The sequence below is a fragment of the Lepisma saccharinum genome, chromosome 2, assembly GCF_977018435.1.
Source record: "Lepisma saccharinum chromosome 2, izLepSacc3.1, whole genome shotgun sequence".
In the NCBI taxonomy this organism is placed as follows: Eukaryota; Metazoa; Arthropoda; class Insecta; order Zygentoma; family Lepismatidae; genus Lepisma; species Lepisma saccharinum.
Window position 1 is genome coordinate 94955697 of NC_139230.1, and position 22359 is coordinate 94978055.

Genomic DNA, 22359 nt, shown 5'->3' on the forward strand with positions numbered 1-22359 from the left:
GTGTTTTAAGTCCACTTTATGCACAGTAAGGCTAATCGGGACTGGACCTACAGTTTAAAGTGGGATCCGAACCACTTGTGCCTCCACCGGGTATCGAACCCGGGACCCCTTGATTACAAGGCAACAACGCAACCACTGCGCCATCGGGGAGGCCTCGATAACACTATGAACATTAAATTATTTAGTATTATTTGATCCAATATGCGACACGTTTCCTGATAGAACTTTAATTTCTCATAAAATTCCAACGCCGTTTCCTGTAATGGTTGTGTGCCAAACTTAGGGAGGGGTAACTTGTATTCCCTGAAAAGACGCTCTCCCATGTCTTCTTCCCTGCAAACCTCGACCAGCTGATGAGCCCGGCTACTCTCACCTGCCTGCGTTGTCGCTCGATACTTAATGCCAATGCAATCAATCATTTACATTATCTGTGATCAGTTCTCTATCATCTGGCCACCCCAATGCCGTGCGGAGCAATGCCGCATCTATGTTTCCTGGCACCGGAGCCATATTGCATTTTGAACATGCCTGAGAATGCAATGTCATAGAGTGCATGCAGTCTGTGGTCAAGAAAGTATGGATTGCAACCTTGATTTCAACAAATTCAATACTGTATAAGGCAACAGGCTTCTGGTACATTTTGACAGGCCCCCATTCTGTTGTGTAGAATAACGTCTCGCGTAGTTATCTCTTTATGTACAACATTTATTTACACTTCTACCCTTCGCCGTATGTACATCTTTCCATAACAAATTCATTATCAACTGCTCCCTGTTGCCTTTTGCCCCATAACACAGAGAATTGCACTTATCAAGACTTTACTCTACGAGCGCGGTATTCACCATAGTGCTAACCTGCCCCTGCAGTTTATCATGCAGAGGTCCCTAAACTATGGTGCACACTCTGTGTGTATTTCTATATATATTAAAAATGGCTTCACTCCATCGGACCTTGTATCGAAGTCTCTGCGAGCCTGGGATTCTGAGATATGAGAGACCGTAACAATTCGGAACTGGTATTTATACCTCCGACAAACGACCTGCCCCCCAACCACCAAGGCAAGGTCCTATTGTTACCTTTCAAATGGGGAAGCCATTGAGAAAACCCAACGCTTTGCTTCCCGGACTACCGAGCAAAAAGCAGCCTAGGCAGAGCATGTACACCGAAATACACTTTTACATAAATATTTCCCTTTTTGCAGCTGTGTGCGTAAAAGCCACACAGCAATATGAAATGCATATTTTATCCCTTAGGAGTGAAGCCCGTGGATTCATAATTATTACAAATTTGGAAGCAAGAACTTAGTAACACCAGTAACACTGGATACCAGCGGTCTCCCAGGAGATCCAAACTTTAATAATAAATTCTACTTTTTATGTTAATAATTAAGTTTTAATTTCTGTACTTTTTATAATCTAAGTACACTCATTTTATCTCACTTGTATATATGTATATCTTATCAAATAATTATTATATCAACATGTGATGGTAACATAAAATACTAGATAAGTAAACCATAGTCTTTTGATGATAATAATATTATGGTTGTCTATTTATAAATTTAACCTTTTTATTAATAATACAGTTTTTATTATTATGTAGTAGGTGTTCTTTTTAGATTTAACAAATGCATAACTAAGTGTTAACCTTCATTATTAAATTTAGACATGATTTTATATACTATATTCTCAGTAATAGAATAGCAAAACAAAAATGTAATTGTAATTTTATAACAGAGCTTTAATAATGTATATGTGCATAACTACTTCAAACTTCTCAGAATCCTCAGAGCTGTGACAACTCTTGCGGTTTCACTCCATGCGCGGACGTTGCACCTTGGATGGTCACAATCATTGCTCTCAATAAGGAATGCCAACACAGCATCCTTATCTTGCGCATGCCAGGTTTGCAGTTCTCTACATGACAGGGGCAACTGGTAATGCACAAGAGAACGTAATATATGTAGCCGAAAACAAAAGTAAAAATGGCCCTAGATGTAGCAAGTATTAACATAGGTGCAACAGAGTGCACACTTTTTACACATCCCCCCTTGTACGAAAAAACAATAAATTAATAGGAATGTTGAGCTGATTGTGGCCGGACAAATGTGTCCTGCTCTGGCATTACAGAATAGGGCACAGGACAGTGGAGTATTGGTGCAAATACACATATACCAGGGCTTCAATTTACAATCTTTTATATTATATTATTTTATTGCAACATTAATGCAAATCACCCCAATAAACAAAATAAACTGTTCTGGACATCCAGAATAGCTATAACAAAGGCCAATGTGTATTAATTTTTATCCAGTAACAACTTTGAAATATGATAACCTTAACTACAAACCGAAAGATAATGAATGATAAGGAAATTATGAACATCGTTAAATTACATACTCACTACTCACTAAGGCCTCCCCTTTGTCGCAGTGGTAGGGTCGTCGCCTTGTAATCAAGGGGTCTCAGGATCAATACCTGGTGGAGGCACATAGTGGTTCGGATCCCACTGTAAACTGTAAGTGCAGTCCCGATTAGCCTTACTGTGCATAAAGTGGACTTAAAACACCAACTGAATCAATAACTATTCAATAATTGTACATTATGTATTAAATTAACTAATTATGCACCATTTAATAACATTCTGGTCCCCAGAATGGGTAAATTACTCACTAAACAATATACTTATAACAACAATGTATATATTGTATTTTTTTCCATTTATTTTTGTGGTATACTATGTATGTAACAAATAATTGAATAAAGAAGAGAGAGTAAAAAAGGTGGGGCGTTTAAATTCAGAGAAACTGTCGTCCTGGTTTATTTAAAGGTACCAGGACACTAAGCGCATATCCTCAAATGTATGCAGGTGGAGGCAGGCGCTTACTATGGGGGTCCCCCTCCCCCTTATATACAGGGTGTCAGGGCTAGAGGTATATAAAAATAACTACTCATAATGTAGAAACTACTACGTATTTATATTTTCTCATGGTAAAGCTTAGTCGATAGATCACCGATCCCAGATTTCAGTAGTCCACTTGTATGATCAATCGTCTTGTTGAGTCATGCATGTGCAGAAACTGCCTGCCACTGAGATACCTAGATTTGACACCATTACACTTTCTTACATGGGACTTCATTAAAGATGTCCTCAGTTTTTTTACTCGCCATTGCTTGCCATAGAGTATCTTCTCTCCGATACCTCCATAAAACAGATAATATGTCTATTTTGAATATCCAGTCACCACACACTCATTACGAACTAGCAGACATGAAATGTTTGCATAAAATCATGAACGGCAAAATTAAAACTGAATTCCTAGTCAACCAATTTCATCTACAAGAACCCACATGACCAACCTGTGACATAAATCTCTTTCACATTCCCGCTAGAAGGGTCTCCCTTCTACAGTGGTCTCTTTACTATAATCTCTCTCACTTACTGTATGTAATAACATGCCTGTAAATTTTTATATATTCTTGTCGGAATGTAGTTTCTGACAATCACTAAGAATGTACATGTAACATTTATTTCTCTGCCATCTTGTATTTTCTTGTTTTGTTGTTTTTGTTTTCTTGTTGCTACAATTTCAGTATAAAATGGTATTTCAGTACTGTATCTCAAAGTTAAGTAAATAAATAAATAAATAAATAAAAATGTGTACAAGAGGAAAGTTCACGATTTGGGTGATTTGAGACAGCATTTCTTTGTGCTAATAATGCCTCAAATGCTGGTCAACACTTAGCACGAGCTTGAGTATCATTTGGATGTCTGTCGAGCTACAAATGGTACCCACATTGAGGTTACCAGTGTACATAAAACCTTTCTGAGTTACTTTGTACAAAACCAGGACAAGCAAGTTAATAAACTTTACAGATGCTATGATAGCATGGACAGAACAAAGATTTGGAAGGCTCTTAAGAGAGAAAGGAGCCGAGGAAGAGAGAGTGTGTAGAGTGCAGAGCACATGCAAGGGCCAACCAGAGCTGTGTGAAGGCACCAGTGAGAAGAACAGTGTGGTTCAGTATAAGTAATTGACTCAAACAGGGAAGTGCTCTTTCCCCACTGCTCTTCAATAATTACAATGGATGCAATTAATGAAGATGTGGGGAAGAAGATAGGAGAGGAAGAGATGAAGGCCCTGTTGTTTGCTGATGACTTTGTAATATGGGGAAACAAGGAAGAAGTAGTACAGAGACAGCTTGATAGTTGGAATGAGGAAATCAGAAGAGCAGGAATGAAATTCAGTGCAGAAAAGAGTGAGGTGATAATAACAACAAGAAACAGAGCCAGAAATGAACCAAGAATATAGATGGACAAGGAAGAGTTGAGGGTAATGGAAAAGTTTCAAATATCTAGGAAGCATAATTGAGAGAAGTGGAAGAATAGATGAGGAGGTAAACAGAAGAGGACAAATAGGTGGTGGACTATATCAAATCATTCGAAGATTAATATGGAACAGGGATGTACCTATGAAATGCAAGAATGTAATATGTAACACATACAATGTGCCAATAATTATGTATGAAGCAGAGACTTGGACAATTGCAGAGACACAAAAGAAAGATGCAAACAGTGGAGATGAAATTCTTAAGGTGTATATTGGGGAGGACTAGAAGGGATATAGTAAGGAATGAGGAGATCCAACAGACAGTGGGTTTTCTGAAGCTTCAGGACAGGATAGATCACGCACAGATTACATGGGTTGGACACATGAAGAGGATGGATGCAGAAGCAGAAAGACTACCTGTAGGAACTTACAATGCACAAGGAGTGGGGATAAGGCCAAGGGGGAGAAAGAGAAATCGATGGAAATAGTCGATGGTGGAGAGTGTTAGGAGAAGAGGACAAGATTGGAACACCATGGAAAGAGAGGAGTGGTGGAAGACCAGAAAAGAATGAAGAGGATTGACTTCTATGCCGACCCAGCCAGAGGTAGGAAACTGTGAAGGATGGCAGATGCTAAAATATGTGTGTGTATTTTTGTACACTTCTAGCCCAGACACCCTGCATTTCCCATGTGTACCATAGATCTTGCAATTTGAAAGCAGGAGTATAACTCTTTCCCATCTTGTACAACAAAATTAACAAACTGTCTACAAAAGTGAAAGGTTTGGGACATTAAATATAGATGAGGGAAATTGGGGTTGCATGGAATGATCTCATTGTATACACAGGACTATATTCCATCTTGGTCCACATAGCAATGTTTAGTTTATTTCTGATAATAACATCTACAATCTGTGCACGTCTTGACTTTACAATTTGGACCAGGCTTTCTTTCTTTCCCATCTGAAAATTACTCTTAAAGTGCGAGCATACATCGAGTTGGTCACTTGTAAATATCTATCTATGTATAAAACTAGGAGAGTGACAAGTGAATGACGGAACATCTTACAATACATCTGCTGATGTTCCTTGCAACTTACTCACTTAATTTCAGTGTTTTTTTGTTGTTGTTTTTTTCAGAATATTAACAGTGTGTTTTATCACACAATAATTTTCAATTTTAGCACTTGTAAATATCGAGGCTTAGCAGCAACTAAAAAATCTCAATTTCAAGTAGTCTCAAGTAACATTTACGTTCTCTGAATGAGTAGTAGCTTCAATACATATTTTCTTATTGGCATGCAAACAATAACAAAGTTTCAGGATGTAATTGGTGTGACGAGAATAAAATACATTATGCAGCACCCATTTACCCATTTGGTAAGAAAAAATATTTTGGAGACACGGGGATTTGAACCTAGGATTTGAGCTTACAAAGCTGGTCTTTAACAAACGACATGGCCACAAGCCACGGTGAAGAAACCAAGCTATTTGAGTAATTTATCCATAAGATTGCATCTTTTCCTGTCCAGCTCGAAATTTTGATGTTGCTTCTCGCTAATTACATTAATTTGAAAGCAATATGCTTCATCAGATAGGGTTCATATGCTGGACACATTGCTAACAAAATACAAGTGAAGCTTGTGCATGAAAATTAATGAAGACTTTGGGAAATTGTGCTTTTGTAGAAGGTTAGTGTTTGCAACCCTAAATGATAACCGTTCTCTAGTTTCCGTCAATATAGCGGATTCTGCTATGTGACGACGAATCTCATTAACCAACAGCACATAATTTTTTTTTTTTTTTAAACTATTCATTTCAAAATGAAGAGTCATTATTCTGGAATCTACGTAGACATTCATTCATTCGGTAAAAATTTTCTAAGTCACAATTCCATTTTTGTGCTCCATTATGAAACCAATGTGCACGTGTATAACAAGTAAAGCCCGACAATTTTTATTTTAGAAACATTCAATTTACTGTTAAAGTTAAATGAGAGGACAACCATTGACTTATTTTTAATAGCCTGGATGACTGATGTGAGGGGGGGGGGTCCCCCTGGCTGTGACATAAACTCTTCTTCTTTTAAGATTTCTATTATTTTTCCCATCGCATATTCAGTGCCAACTTTGTGATTCTGTTTGCCAAAGTGTATGGGGAAGGAGTTTATTTATTCTTAAATCCTTCTTCTGGACTAAGATAACACTATTTCCGAAAGATTTTTTTTGCATTCATTTTCAGGAATTGCAACAGCACTATTTCTGTCTCGCTTATTCTTGTTGCGTTTTTTTTCCTTTTCGTTGTCTAGTGTTGCTTTTCTTCCATTTTTGGCTACTCGCGATGATGAAGAACACCCAAGGTCAGGCCAAATTTGAACCCGGGGCCCTCGCATTCTAACGAATTTTGATAACTACTTTGTCACAAACATAAAAGACGCGTTTCTTTTTAAAATGAATTTCAGGAATATTTCACATTTACATTACTTTGATTGTAGACAAGGAAAATCCAGTTAATTAATATTTACGCTGCAATCTTTCCATTAGGCCTTTTCTTTGAGTCTGAGAGACACAAAATCCCCTGCATATAGTTAAATTGATTGATAGTAAGCAACACTGCTGATTTTCAAACACTTACTTTGGCTGTACTTCCGGCCACGAAGCTGGACTTCAACTCAAACGAGTGTGCCACTTTTTGTGAACAGAAGTGTACAAAGAACTACATTGAAACCGAGGAAAATCAAAGCAGCAGGCTTCATAGCAATGGCCAAAACCTTACCAGTTATCACATTATGGAATTCAAGCAAATATGATGTCCTCTTATCAAAAATTAGAAATAGTAGCATAAGTGAAGCAAAAATTACATGGCCACCATGGAATAGTTGGTTAGCACACCAGATTTTTTGGTAAAATAACAGGTCTGTTGTACAAGATTCAATCCCCACCATCGTCAAAAAGAAATTTGTTCACCTGAAGACAAGAGATGAAGTTCTCTCTTGAAATGTCGTGTTGTACATTGAAAGGCAGTAGACAACGAATAATAGACAATTAAGATTGCATGCTAATGTAGAACCACTTTCACTAACATTCATAGAATTAATGATTTTCCTGCTTAAGACTTTCCTTTTTACTCTTTTTTTTAATATGAGTGAATGCTTAACTTTCTGTTCCTAAAAGAATGTTTTCTTACAATTTCAGCTTTTTGATAAAGAAAACTTTGTTAACAAACATTTTGGCAAGTTTGTTTTCACAACAGAAGGACATCTTATCCCCTTAAAGGCACAGTTTCGAAAAAAGTCATGGACAAATGAAGACAGTAGCAGTTCTGACAAGGATCCATTAGTTTCAGTGCTTGATGCTCGTACCTCCAATATTTCTGAACCATCTGTAAGTAGTACAATGTAAATTCAGTTCGTAAAGTGAAGCATTCTTATGCAGGGCTACTATAAGTAATTTATCAGATTTCACAACTCTGTATTTTCAAGAGAGTTTTACATATTTCACATACAATAATGATTGACACATGAAAAGAACTGGAAACTCACCAAGTTTTCCTCACACACTACAAATGTTCTATGTCACATGATACACATCCAAATGATAGTCAAGCTCGATCTTTATCTTTTGTAGTGTTCCCCTGTCAATGGTCATCACAGTAGCACTGATGCATTCCCTGTACTCTATGAGTTGTTTTTTTGGGGGGGTATGTAAATATGATCCTTAACATACCCTCAAAGCAAGAAGTCACTCATCACATAGCATTAGATCAGGAGACCTGAGGGAGGGGGAGCATGCGAACAGAGCTAAGTCATCCTCACCAACATTACCACTCCAACAATGCAGAAGTTCTTTGTTTAGGTAGTGATAAACCAATGGGGGAGAGGGATGAAGTTCCTGGAGTTAGTATTCAGTTGTGGAAACAACCACAACTGAAACATATCCACACAGTCTTCTCACTGAAGAAAAATAGTGTATGCAACTATGTCTGTGACATTGCAAAGTAAACATTCACTTTTGGTTATTCCCAAGCTACACAATTGCATGAGGCAGTTCAGTCCCCCACCTCTTCATATTTTGACTATTAACCTTTCCCAATAAATGGAACATTGCTTTGTCGCTGAATATCACATTTGTTGCAAAATCTTCATACTCCAATGCTCTTCCTGCATTATGATACAAAATTCCAATCACTGGCCATAATCTTCCAGCTTTAATTGTTGCAAGAGCATGCACACGGTAAGGTTTGAATTGTAGCTGCCATCACAAAATCTTCCGAATGGTTTGCTGCTCACGAAACTATGCCTCACTCTATCAACTGTTGCATCAGACATATGCTTTTCCACCTCGTGCTTTTCTGTTTACACAGACTGTGCTGATACCACTGCAGTAACATATGACCACCTCCCATAGTCCAGCACACAAAAACACTTTTCCTGCATTGTCACCCTTTTGTAACAACACAGCACTCATGCTGCCATCTGGTGTGTGTCGCATGAAAACTTGGTGAGTTTACGGTTCTTTTCACATATAAATAATTATTGTATGTGTAATACTTTTGAAAATACAGTGTTTTGAAATCTGTTGAATCACTTATAGCAACCATGTATTTACAAATATCCTTTTTTGTGTCATCTTCATTCCTGGCTTTTTAAAGAACTTACTAGTCATTTATTTTTTTGTTGGTATTTTGCATTTTTTTAACATCAATATTCTACTTAGGTTAATAGTGATAAGTAGGGAAAGGATTTCTAGTTCCGTCCTTTTTTTTGTCATACCATAGACAATGCTAATTAAAGATCTTTGTGTTTTCTGTACATCACTGAAATTCTATAGGACCTAAAAATGCCTAAATGAACCATAAAGTCCTATAATTGCATTAAAACTGTGCTTGTACACTTCTGTTCACAGAAAGTGGCACACTCGTTTGAGTTAAAGACCAGCTTCAGAGCCAATCAAGTGTGGCAGTACAGCCGAAGTAAAGGTTCGGGAAAACAGCACTCGGCAGTGTTGCTTACCACTAAAGTTTTCACCAGATGCAGGAAATTTTCTGACTTGCCGAGTGAAAAGAAACAGTTACAGGAAAGCTTTGCATTTTAATTATTAATGCAATGCAGTGTCCAATTTTAAAAGAACATGGCAGGAAAAAAGAATTGGGAAAATATTAGAGATACAAAGTATCCCATAACTAATCCTAAAAAAAAAAGAACCTGCCTCAATCCCTTTGCTTGGGAAAAGCTCATATTCATTTGAAAGCAAAGGGGAGTGGATAGTGGTTCCATTACCTCTTTTCCTAGCTTAACATAAGAGCAATGTCGACTGTCACCAAGAGGACCCGGGTCCGAATTCCAACCTGAGTGTGGGTGTTCTTTGCGAGTGTCCCTTCATCAATTTTTTCTTTATCATCATTTATCTTCTTCGTTGTGATTAACTAAAAGTGGAAGAAATGCGATGCTAACAAAAAATAAATCAAATTGACATTCAAGATGCGGACGGGAGAAAGTAAACAATCCAAGGCAATAAGAATATCTATCACGGCCCGAATGACGTGACATCAGGATCACTTTCGTTACTTTCTCTTACGTATGCAAACTGCTTTTCTAGCTTGTAATTTGAACACAAAAGTAGGATAATAGACCTCCCAAAATCAGTACAGGCTGGAAAATCACTCTTCTTCGTCAAATAGTTAGTTTAAAAATATAATTTTGTATGTGCCATTGAATTATAAGATTTGTCGCCACATATCAGAGTCTGGTTGACAGAAGCTAGAGAACAAAGATTATTAGGGACTGGAAATGCTAGCCTTGCACAAAAGCACGACTTCGATAGTCTTCATTAATATACACACACAACATTAACTTATAGTCTAAGAGCAATGTGTGCACAGCATAGAGACAGTATACCATGATGCGTATTACTTTCAAGTTAATGTAATTAGAGAAAAGGGACATTGAAAGTTTGGAACCGGACAGGTAAAAGTGCAATCTTCAGGAGAAATCACTCTAATAGCATGCTTTTTCGCACCGTGGCTTGTGTCCATGTCGGTAAAGCGGCAGCTTCGTAAGCTGAAATCCTAGGTTCGATTCCCAGTGTGGCCAAAGTTTTTTTTTTTTTTTCCTTTTTCTGCCAAAACGGTTGCCACAAAAAGTATTTCACCCAGTCACAGCTTTATACATTGTTGTTGTTCGTGTGGCAAGGAGAAAATAATTATTGAAAGGACTATGCGTGTGGCATAATATTGAGTTTGGAACGTATTTTTTCTTCGTTGCATTTTTACATCTCCAGAAGATCAAACATTATTATTATGTGAAAGAAAAATCACAGAATTTAAGTTTGAAACCTTGGGTTACATTGATAAGTGAATATTCATGTTTTCTGTAATTCATTTGGCACTTCCCTCGTTTCAGCCCCCCCCCCACTCCACACACACACAAACACTGACAGACTGGTTACACGTTCGATTTTATATCGGTAATTTCTGGATGGGGATGGGAGGAGAAATATGTTGGTAAAAGTTGTAAAATCAAGATTTTTTTTGTATGTCTGGGTGAAGGTGTTTTTTTCTACAAATATTCAAAATTTTGTTTAAATCGACCAAAATGATAGTCATTTTGCGTTTACTTGAAGAACAGGTTAAAATGCCTTCTTGTTTGAGAAATCGATAATTAAATTTTAAATATGATAGAATTGTGAGATTTACAGTGTTACTTCGTTTATATTTTCTGATGAGATTTTGTTTACTACTTTTAGTTTTATGAGACAAGAAAGCAAGTTTTATTCATGAGATGTAGCTGAATTTATCACATATATAGTAGCTAAATGCTCACAGTAGAAAATTTCGTACGCATACTCAAGACTGTAATTAGAGGTTTCACCTCTATTGAGGGAATTACACTAACCTATCGGTGTTACAAATTATGCATTTATTGCTACAAAGTTGGATCTCATCTCAAATGTGTATACTTTAAAACAAAACGGTGGTGTGTGCTGTTGTCTGGCACAGAGATAAGCACATTGGATAAACTTTATTTCTTAACTCCTTTTTAAATAGTATAAGGGAAAGAGACTTGGGATTTCCCAATCAGGAAACTAAAATTTTTACACAATGATGGAAACGCTTAAATAATATTTTTTCTTCATGATGCAGTCGCAACTTAGATATTGCTAATTTCAAAACGTGACTGCAATTTTGAGTTTGGCACCTTTCTGAAGTCATCAAGTTTGCCATATTTGGTAAGCATTTAATTCAAACCATTAAAACCATGATATAAATTTGCATACCTACCGTCTTGCCTCCTTTGTATGCAGCAACATGGGCTATTTCACTTTTTCATTATTGAACTATGTTTTTTATGTTTCATGAATTTATTTAGAGAATCAATTTTATATTTCCCTAGCTTAACCTTTTGAGTCCCAAGGCCATTTTCACATGTAAGCTTCTCTGTCCCAAGCCGATTTTGAGCAAAATGCAGAGTTTCAATTAAATGAGTGTAGATCGGAGACTAATTGCCCTAGAGAGATGAGTAACATACCGTTGTACGCAGAATGAACCAGAAATTCAGACTATATGAAATTTATGCAAATTCGGCGTATATGTGGCGGGGGGGGGGCTAACTCTCAAAATTCCAAAATTTCGGAAAAAAAATTTGGTTCCCCCACCCTCCCCCCAAGAAAAAAGTACATGACAGTGTAGACATGCACATGGAAATGATCGCTGACATGTAAGGAACACAAAAATATTTGCATTATTATCATATGACCAATGTAACTTGAGTTGTACCACCAAAAGGAATGGTCGGCACACCACTGATTCAAGCTTCAAAATGCAGTGGTACCTTGAAATGACTATAGCTCAGAAATTAAATGCCCTAGAGATATGAAAGATATACCGTTGTGCGCAGAATGAATCACAGATTCAGACGATATATAATTTATGCACATTCGGCGTACATGTGGAGGGGGAAAGGGGGGAAATCCCCTTAAAAATACTTTTCTTAAAAAAAATGATGTTTCCCCCAGCCCTCCCCCCCCCCCGAAAAAAAATGTCAAAATGCACAAAATGCAAAATTTATGCAAATTTGGCATACATATGGAGGGGGAAGGGAGAAAAACCCTAAAAATTATTTTAAAAAATTGTCACCACCCAAAAAATGTCCTCGCACTTGGGCACAAAACTACACCTACGCACAACATTCACGGACGAAAAGCTAGAACGCAGTGAAAAATGAGCGCCGATTCTTGCAGCTGCTTGAAATTCTATTTTTAGACAATTCAGGGTAACACCCGTTGCAACTTGTGCTAAAAAAAAACAAAGGTTTCCTTCAGCGTGCTTCGAAATTCCATTCTCACAACGCAGATTCAACAACCAGTCTTCCCCCTCCTTGGACCCTCAGGGAAAACTTTCATTTTGACATCAGATACTGATAAACATGCTTCCTTCGAATGCAGTTAACAGGAGGGAGTGAAAAGCATTGCTTTAGAACATCAAAGCCAGCCTTCCTTTGTTGGCAAAAATTTTCCCTTGAAAAGAGACGCAAAAGAGAAGTCCCTTTTCCCACCTTTTCCCCTCCATTTTCATGAAGACAAAAAAAATGCGAAAAAACATTTCTGTTAAATACATGTGTTAGGAACAATATAAAAAAAATCGAAATTCTAGCCAAAAATAGAAAATGTATAACGTAAAAACTACGACCTTGACACAGCATCTCGATCGAGACGCTTGGGACCGTGAGGGTTACATTTGGGTATCTTGATCGAGACACTTGGGACACAAAAGGTTAATCGTACCTACAAACAGTATAGAAGCAAAGGGCTCCCTGATAGCATACTGGTAAAGTTGTCACCTTGCACTCGGGTGGTCCGGGTTTCAATACCTGGTGAAGGTATTCAGTGGTTCGGATTCACCTCAAACTGTAGGTCTAGACCCGATTAGACTGTCTTTGCATCAACGGGCTTAAATCAAAAGTCAAGCTCATGATGGAACAATTGTATAAAAAAAATATCAGCCTAGATCTGTATTGAAGGTTCTAATTTTGTAACATCAAGTGCCTTAAACTCTCCAAAAGTGAAGTGTAACATGTCAAGAGATTTGTGAGACATTATAAAGGCAAAAAAAAAAAAGTTTACCAGAAGCATGTCACTTTGAAAATTAAATATTTTGTTAAAAAATAGTCATAATTTTGTTATTTTTTGTGTATTTTCCAGATGAAAAAATATAGGTTTCCCTTTGGCACTACTTTATGACATCTGAATGTTTGCTATTTAATTGAAATTTGGCAGCTTTCGCAATTATGCTGTGAATTAATCATATTCGTAAATGCAAATTGAGCAAAAATAATGGAGACTAATTTCGAAACCTGTCACATGTAACTTTTCACCTTGAAAAATAAAAAAAAATATTGGTTTCACCAGGGTTTGAACTCGGGGTCTCAAAGTTTCAGACTTCTAATTTAAAGAGTAAAACAAGACATGTCAGCCCCACAATGCATGCGCTCTGTGCACTCATTGTGTACGAATGGCTCTGCAAGGAACCTCGTTCTTGCTTCCTGTTGAGGTGCCAGGTGCGAGGGAAGCAAGTGATTCTTTATCTTGGTCTAGCGCTGTTTTTGTGTATTATACTTCGATTTTCTGTTAGTTTTGGCTAATCAAGAAGATGAGGATGAATGCTGATAAGGTGAATGATTCAATCACAAACACAAATGACCAGCATTCACATGTTAGTCCGGAAGGGGAGCTAGGGTGGCATGCCTTCCCTTGTATGTCAACATAAAATATAGGACACAAGGGAAAATGAGTTGGAAATTAAAAAATGGAGAAGATTAGAAAAAAATTGTAAATTCATTCTTATTGGAGCAAGGAGCAGCTGGAATGGAGAGGGATGAGAAAATGCATCATGAGAAATATGACAAATAATTATTTATATGCTGAAAATAATTTAAATATCTAATTATCAATACAATGAATTTGTTTGTTTTTTGTGTAGTAGTTGTGCTATCTAATGTGTTTGTGTTCGTCTTGTGTGGTAATTGTGCTGTCTAATGTGTTTGTGTTTGTCTTGTGTAGTAGTTCCTCCATTCATATTGGGGGTTAGGCGTAGAGCTGACAACTCTGCACTGTAAAAAGACATGTCAAGAAACAGCAATATAAGGCCATGGATGTTCCCAAGGTAAAATATTCCGGAGGTAAAATAGTCCCCCGTTCGGATCTCCGGGTGGGGACTATTTTAGGAGGTCCCTGGACTAAGGATAAGATCTACGTTAGCAATAAGGATATTAAATTTGGCACCTGGAAAGTTCTGAGCTTTGACCGGCCTGGGGCATTTCAGTGTACAGTTAATGAGATAGTTAAGTATAAATTAGATGTAGTAGCTGTCCAGGAAGTTAGGTGGCCAGGAGAAGGGAATTGTAAAACTAAAAATTATACTTTTTTCTATGGTGGTACTGAAAATCATAATTTTGGAACAGGCTTTTTCATAAATAATAGAATTATTTCGGCTCTTAAAACAGTAGAATTTATTAATGATAGGATATCATATGCAGTTTTACAGGGTAGGTGGTGTAAAATTATTTTAATAAACATACATGCACCAACGGAAGATAAAGATGATAATACTAAAGATGATTTTTATACAGAGTTAGAACAGGTCTTTGATAAATTTTCTCAGTATTATATGAAAATTCTATTAGGTGACTGTAATGCACAGATTGGCAAAGAAGAGACATTTAAACCCACGATTGATAAAGAAAGTCTTCATGAATTAAGTAATGATAATGGTATAAGATTGATTACTTTTGCAACCTCAAAGAATTTAATTGTGAAAAGTACCACTTTTAAACATAAAAAATTAATAATATTAAATTAATCAATAAAGGTATTACTAAGTACCAGCTATAAAACAATTAAAATTACACAGCGTGCATCCTGCCGTGTTAACAATTGCAAGAAAACAACTTGCAAGCAGAACAAATACGTCTCGATTCTCCATAGAGGCACACAGTGATTCTGATAGCACTTTAAACTGTAACCCCATCTCGAATAACCTATTTGAGCATATAGCGGACTCAAACATTGACTTGGAGATAGCCCACCTTGGAAATTAAATCCGTGTTCGCCGCGTGGCAGTGTAACACCCTCTCAATTGGTCCACCACGGGTACATAAGATTAAGCTATGATTTAAATAATCAATCATTATTTGTCCATAATTCACTCATTTCATAACATGCAAATCGTGTATAAATAGTAGTGTGAATTTATTTTTATGAAGACACGTCAACTTTTCCAATAGTAGATTTACCGCTTCTGGTGGAGAAGTATTTTCAGTAATCAACTCACGACCTATTACACAGGAGTCTAGTACTAATTCCGACATGCCTCATCATAAATTCCATCCAATCATCGCTATTAAGCTAAAAAAGGGAAAACAGCAACTCAGAAGAATACCAATTACAACAATCAAACATAAACCACCCAGCAATATACTTGTTTCTGTCTGAATATAAATAACTTCACTTTGGAATCAAATGTACATGTATCTCGACACCCCCCCCCCCCCTTTTGCATTTTCTTTAAAGCAATTCACGGGTTTGCTTGTCAAACCTTTTCTGTACCCCATAAAGTAGTATGTCAAGGATTTTCATAATGGAGGCTGATGCCCTAATTTTAAAGGAATGCTGTGGCAAAGGGATGAGCGGTATGGCTATCACCTGCTTTGGCACACTACTGACATGCTTTCTTGTACAGTAGATGGAATTGGAAAATAATGTGTAAATGAGAAGAAGAAGAGCATTGTCCTGTGCTGTGCTTTTGTAAGGGGTCTGTGAGAGAGGCTACCTCTGGATAGGTGACCCCAGTGTCTTTGAGGTAACTGCCCGATAAATATGATATGAAAGGATAGATGAAAAAGAAGTTTTTATATTTTCCAGGACTTTTTACTACATTACCATGAATTTTGAGTAGTTTATTTTATTTCCTTTGAACGTACATGTATGAAAATTCATTTTGTACTGGAGTGTTGCACGTACATAAGAACATGAAATAGGTGAAAAATCTTCAACGGAATTGCCCAGGTACGATTTATCCAGTGGCGCCAACTGTGAAGCTCAAGACCACTCAGCAATTTGTCTCGTATTGTTATTATATTTTTAAAATAAAGGCCCAGCGTTTAACAAAAGAAAGATTTTCATTATTACAGCATACCCTTAAAGAATTCCCACAACTTAATTACTGCTCATAATCATCTATTAGATTTTCAATTTGATACTTGTCAGTGTTCTATATTATTAACACTGTTCGTGGTCATACCGTCATCTTGCAAATAAGGGAGAACAAGAGCTTACGGTATGTGTTATGTGTAGGGCCCAGGACTTTATGTCCTATAAAACTGTAAAATATGTATGTAATTATGTCATAAAAATTGAAAAATATGTCACACAAAATTAGAAATATGTCATAAAAAATGTAAAATGTCAGATAATGCAGAAATATTCCCTGTAAAACTAAATATATGCACAACAGTACTTTCAAATTTCTCATTATTCGGGGCAGATGGATTAGGGTGGGGTATTAAATAAAGACAGAATTCCTTTAATTAACCGAAGAATGTAGTGGGAAAATATAGGAAATATCGTGAGGTTCACTGCAATTATTCTAAGCAGGGACAGAGTATACACACTGGCTCCAAAGACAAGATATCTTGAAACTCCTGTACTCGATTGCCGATAGAATAGGGGCTGTAATGTATAGAATGCTATTTTTGCTTTTGACTGATTGTTGTGAGAAACAAGAGAAAGGTAAACAAACTAGAACAATTGACACTTGTTTGCTGTGAGTCTTGTGCATGCACAACAATGACAAGAGTACATTCTTTCCTCAATAATGTTCGCATGGCTATCAACTGCCATGGGATAAAAGAATCGGGGGGGTGGAGGTATTATTGTTCTGTATTAGTTGGTAAGAAAAGACCGCATCTTCTTATAATTTCTTTGTCCTTAATTTAATTATACTGCCATCGATAATATAAACTATCCATTGCATTAAAGGTACGAAGAATAAATTATAAAATAACGGATTATGTGCAAGACAATTACGAAATTATACAGAAATATGTCTTATTATGAGAAAATTGAAAAAATACGTTTTAAAGACTCGAAATTGGTAAATATGTTAAAAATATGCCTTGTCAAGTTTGTCTATTTCGGCTGATTTTCATCAGATAAGTGTAGATAAGTATTCGATTCGATGCCAAATGAAAAATATGTTATAACAATAAAGTCCCGGGCCTTAGTTATGTGTTGTATAAATTTGTAAAACAAATCTCAAGAGTACAGCCCACCATAGGCGTGGGCAAAGGGGGGGGGGGGCAGTTGCCCCCTTAATACTGCCAATTAGAAATTTAGTGTAGAGGAATCTTATCGACAATATTATACTACTACAGAGAAATGAAATATCTTCATGTCAATGAGAGTTCCAAGCAATTTCATAGGGGATACATTATTTACTACATAATTGGACTTACCCACTTTATCCTCTAAGAAATTTATTGTCATTAGCATTCCGGAAAATTTCTTTTTTTTAGCACTGCCTTATACTTAGGTGGTTGAATGATTCTGATACTACGTCAAAGGCGACATGTACATTTTTCTAAAATTCTGCAGATCAGTGGCAATGATTAGTGGACAAGGGGGCAGTTGCCCCTCTACTTTTTGCACCCGGAACATTGCCTCTTGGAGCTAAGCCTTGTATACTAAGAGAAAGTAAACTTTCCCTGCCCCCCAAGTTTTGGCATCCAATCACCGGTACCATGGATGTCTGGAAGGGGGAGCAAGGGAGGCCAATGCCCCACTGTAAACCGAATGTCCACCTTAAATTATATGTATTTCACACATAATTTCATTCAGACACTAATTTTTGTTAATTATTATAAGGGCATCGAAGGAACATGATAATTTCAGACTGAAGCAGTGTTTTTTGAGGGGTATCACTATTTTGGGGAAAGATATGCCTCCCTTGCTCCTCCCTGTAGACGTCCATGACCGCCACTACTGAAGATACTTGTTTTTCCTGTGACAAAGTTGTTTGTGTGAATGGGTGTTCTCTAAGATGGCGCAATATCAGATACCCATTTAAACAGCTTAAATTATCTGTTTTTGACGTTGTAGTATAAGATATTCTCCTAAGACAGCAAAAGTTCATTCTAATTTTGGACGGCCAGTGTTTACATTATCCAATATTTGTAAATATATATGTAAAAATATGTGCCTTTAATTTGCAAACGTGTGTGTAGTGATAGGCAGTGGTCAAAAGTAGCGAGCTACTTGTAGCGTCGCTACTGTAGCTAGCTACAAAATTTGTAGCTGTAGTTGTAGCGACGCTACATTTTTAAAATTGTAGTTGTAGCGGTATCGAAGCTACAAAATTCCTGTAGTTGTAGCGAGAATTTCGCTACAGTTACATTTTTTCTCAGCATTTTCAGATGAATTTTGAATGTGGCAACAGCATCAGAAAAAATCGACAATAACCCTTCATTTTGCAGGAGGTTCATAAAGACAGTCTATTACATGGACATACAGATTATCTAGATTGTAGATTATAGATATCTGCGTAATTTATTTAATTAGTATCTGAATAATTCAGATATCCAGATAACTGACATATATGAATATATTCTTGCTAACAGCTACGTTTTTTTAGCTGCATCGCTAGTTTGGGGAGAAACATGCCTCGTTTGCTGCACCACTGGAAAAAAGTGCCTCGTTTGCGTCACCCCCAGAACAAATCCTGTGGATATTCATGGTGTAAGAGACACCAAAATGTCATTAATTGCTGTGTAAGACACAACTTGCAGTGCAAAAACGAGGGATGGATTTTCCACTGCACTGACAAGGGAATAGTGCCAGCAATAAATGGCTCAGCACGTTAACAGCATTGATCATCGTCAGTATATAGGATCTCACCAGCAAGAAATTATTGTTACAAGAATGATAGAGTTTCTGGAATTACAATTATTTTCGTGATAGTATTTGTTCACAAATTTTAAAATTACAATACGTTTAGAACACTCAGGTTTACACGACAGTTTCCTCAATAATTATCATATTGCAAAAGGTATGTACGAGTTATTGACTTTCCTGCAGAAAGGACAATTTTCTTTAGTTAATATACATAGTTTTCAAATTTATGTATTTCTCCTACTTTTGCGTCACTTTTCTGTAACTTTTTCTAATCATGACGTCATCATCATCCTTCGCTGTTTCCTGCCTCTGGCTGGGTCGGCATAGAAGTCAAGCCTCTCCATCTTTTCCTGGTCTTCCACCACTCCTCTTTTTCCACGTGTTCCAATCTTGTCCTCTTCTCCTAACATTCTCCACTATCTGCTCTTTCCACCGACATCTTGGTCTCCCCCTTGGCCTTATTCCCACTCCTTGTTCATTGTAAGCTCTTACTGGCAGTCTTTATGCACCCATCCTCCTTCAAACCATCTCATCTGTGCCTGATCTATCATGTCCTGAAGCTTCACCACACCCACTGTCTGTCGGATCTCCTCATTCCTTATTCTATCCCTTCTAGTCTTCCCCAATATACTCCTTAAAAAATCATCTCCACTGCCTGTATCTTTCTTTGTCTCTCTGTGTCATTGTCCAAGTCTCTGCTCCGTACGAAATTATTGGCATATAGTTTGTGTTATATACTACCTTCTTGCATTTCATAGGTGGAACATCCCTGTTCCATATTAATCTTAAAAAGCTTTGATATAGTCCACCACCCATTTGTCCTCTTCTGTTTACCTCCTCATCTATTCTTCCACTTCTCTCAATCATGACAATGAGGATGAATGGTTTATTTAATTATTCTCTTATCTATAGTCACTTTCTGCCACTTTCGGCTAATTCTGAGAACGAGGAAGAATGATGAATGATCAGCAGTGTGGGGGATTGAGGAGCAGGAGGATCTCATCCTCCCAACTTGGCATCTTTCCTAGTTTTTGTTTTGAGTCCATTTTATGCATAGATAAGCTGATTGAGACTGGATCCTAACCACTATGTGCCTCCACTGGGTATTGAACCTGGGGCCCTTTTGTAGTAAAGGGTTCCAGGTACTTTTCATTCAAAATGCTGACTTGATATTAGTCTATAAAAAATGAAATATTTATTCTCAAGAAAAATATGTTGATGTGAACATAAATACGTAATCCTACCAAATTTTATTTGTGTATAGTTGTAATAATTAATTTGGGTAACACCCTAATTGCAATATTCATATATCAAATTTGAATTGATATGCCACTTGCATAGGTATGGTATTCTCAAAAACTATAGTAAAAGTAAGTAACTAAAGTAACACTGCTATCAAAATTATCGAATGACTGGAATCATGAATAAGTAACAGAATCTATTTACCAGTAGTAGGGGATTTTTTTAATACCCATGTGGTTGTTTTCATTTTTTTTTATGCAGAAGTAGCGCAAAAAGAAGCGAAGTAGCGAGTAGCGAACAGGAGTAGCGTAGCGAGCTACTTTTTGGTAAATGTAGCTGTAGCTGTAGCGAAGCTACATTTTGGAAGAGTAGCTGTAGCTGTAGCGAAGCTACTTTTAAAATGTAGCGTTCTGATCACTGGTGATAGGTTTAGTTAAAGAAGGGTTGGGAATTTTGTTCAGATTCGGCCAGTCATCTCCATCAGTGTCCCGACTTTCATTTTAACTCCAATGCTGTTGCAAAAATGCAAAAGTGTTATTTTGGTTAACTCAGAATTAGACATATTTTTTTTTTACTAGAAGAATCATTGCTAATGCACATCATTTAATTTATAAATATAGTGCTAGTGCTGCATTCAGAACTCTTACGAGTTTAACTCCATGAGTACATATAATTTGTTTACTTAATTTTCTTTGGAAATTGTTTCTTTGTTTAAGTTTGATTTTAAGCCCACTTTATACACCGAAGCCCAGTAAAAACTATTGAATGATTAAGAAATTAATGTTTTTCACTAAAGTGATTCTGATATCCACAAATTACTTATGTGCATTATTATGTATATTTCTTTTACAATATTTTAAAAGTCACATGAAACACTGATTTTTGTCAATCACACAATTTAAATCAAACTGATTTAAACAACCTCGAAATTTTGTAAGCATATCATGCAATTTGTCATGTAAAGGCTTGCTCAAAATTGTAAATGACTATTTACGTTAATGGTTTTTATATTTTTCTTCACGAGTATCTTGGAGAGAGAAAAGGAAACGTCTGGAACTTCTCTGTACTTACATTTAAATTGCGCACATAGGCATGAACATGAAAACTTGAAAGAGAGAATGTTTTCTTTACCAAGGAATCTTTCGATTTTTAAGCCAAGACACCTCCCCGATGGTGTAGTGGTAATGTCGTCGCCTTGTAATCAAGGGGTTCTGAGTTCAATACATAGTGGTTCGGATACCACTTTAAACTGTAAGACTAGACCTGATTAGACTTTCTGTGCATAAAGTGGACTCAAAACAAAAACTCAAACTCATTTTAAGCTAAGATAACCGCGATGATGGGAACACAAGCTCTCAGATTTCATTGTTCCATTATTAATCACGGAACTCCGTAAATTATTACTTAGAAAACAAACAACTGATGCAAAAAGTGGAAAGTATAATTTCCCTTTTCATTATGAAAAATATCCATTTATCCAAGGAAAAACTAAAACACGATCACAAAACTTTATGAAGAAAATACGGATTTCCCAAGTAAGAAGTTTGAAATGGTATGTAATTATGAAAATTGGATAATTCATGCTTCCATTCAGCTTGATTTTAATATGCGACGACTGTATCTTGAAATATCTCTGCAGTTTCGATCCCTTTCCACCAACGGCGGCACCAGAATTATTCATCTACGGGTGCTGAGGGGTTGTGGAAAGAAATTTAGGGGGTGCGATTCTGAAAATAAGGAAAACATGAAACACGCATGCAACCTGTCAAAACTGTGGGAGCCAGGTGCCAATACTGTGGGGGGGGGGGGGGGGGCAAGGACAGTTTACTTTCCCTTTGTAGATAAA

At 36.8% G+C, this 22359-nt stretch overlaps 1 protein-coding gene across 1 annotated transcript in view; it reads left to right on the forward strand.

Moving 5' to 3' along the window:
- Positions 1–22359, forward strand: part of LOC145984100 (ER degradation-enhancing alpha-mannosidase-like protein 1) — a 153308-nt gene that overhangs the window by 110340 nt on the left and 20609 nt on the right. The window contains exon 9 of the mRNA XM_083117516.1: positions 7524–7712. Within this exon, the coding sequence (XP_082973642.1) occupies positions 7524–7712 (189 nt within the window). The remainder of the gene's footprint in view (positions 1–7523; positions 7713–22359) is intronic.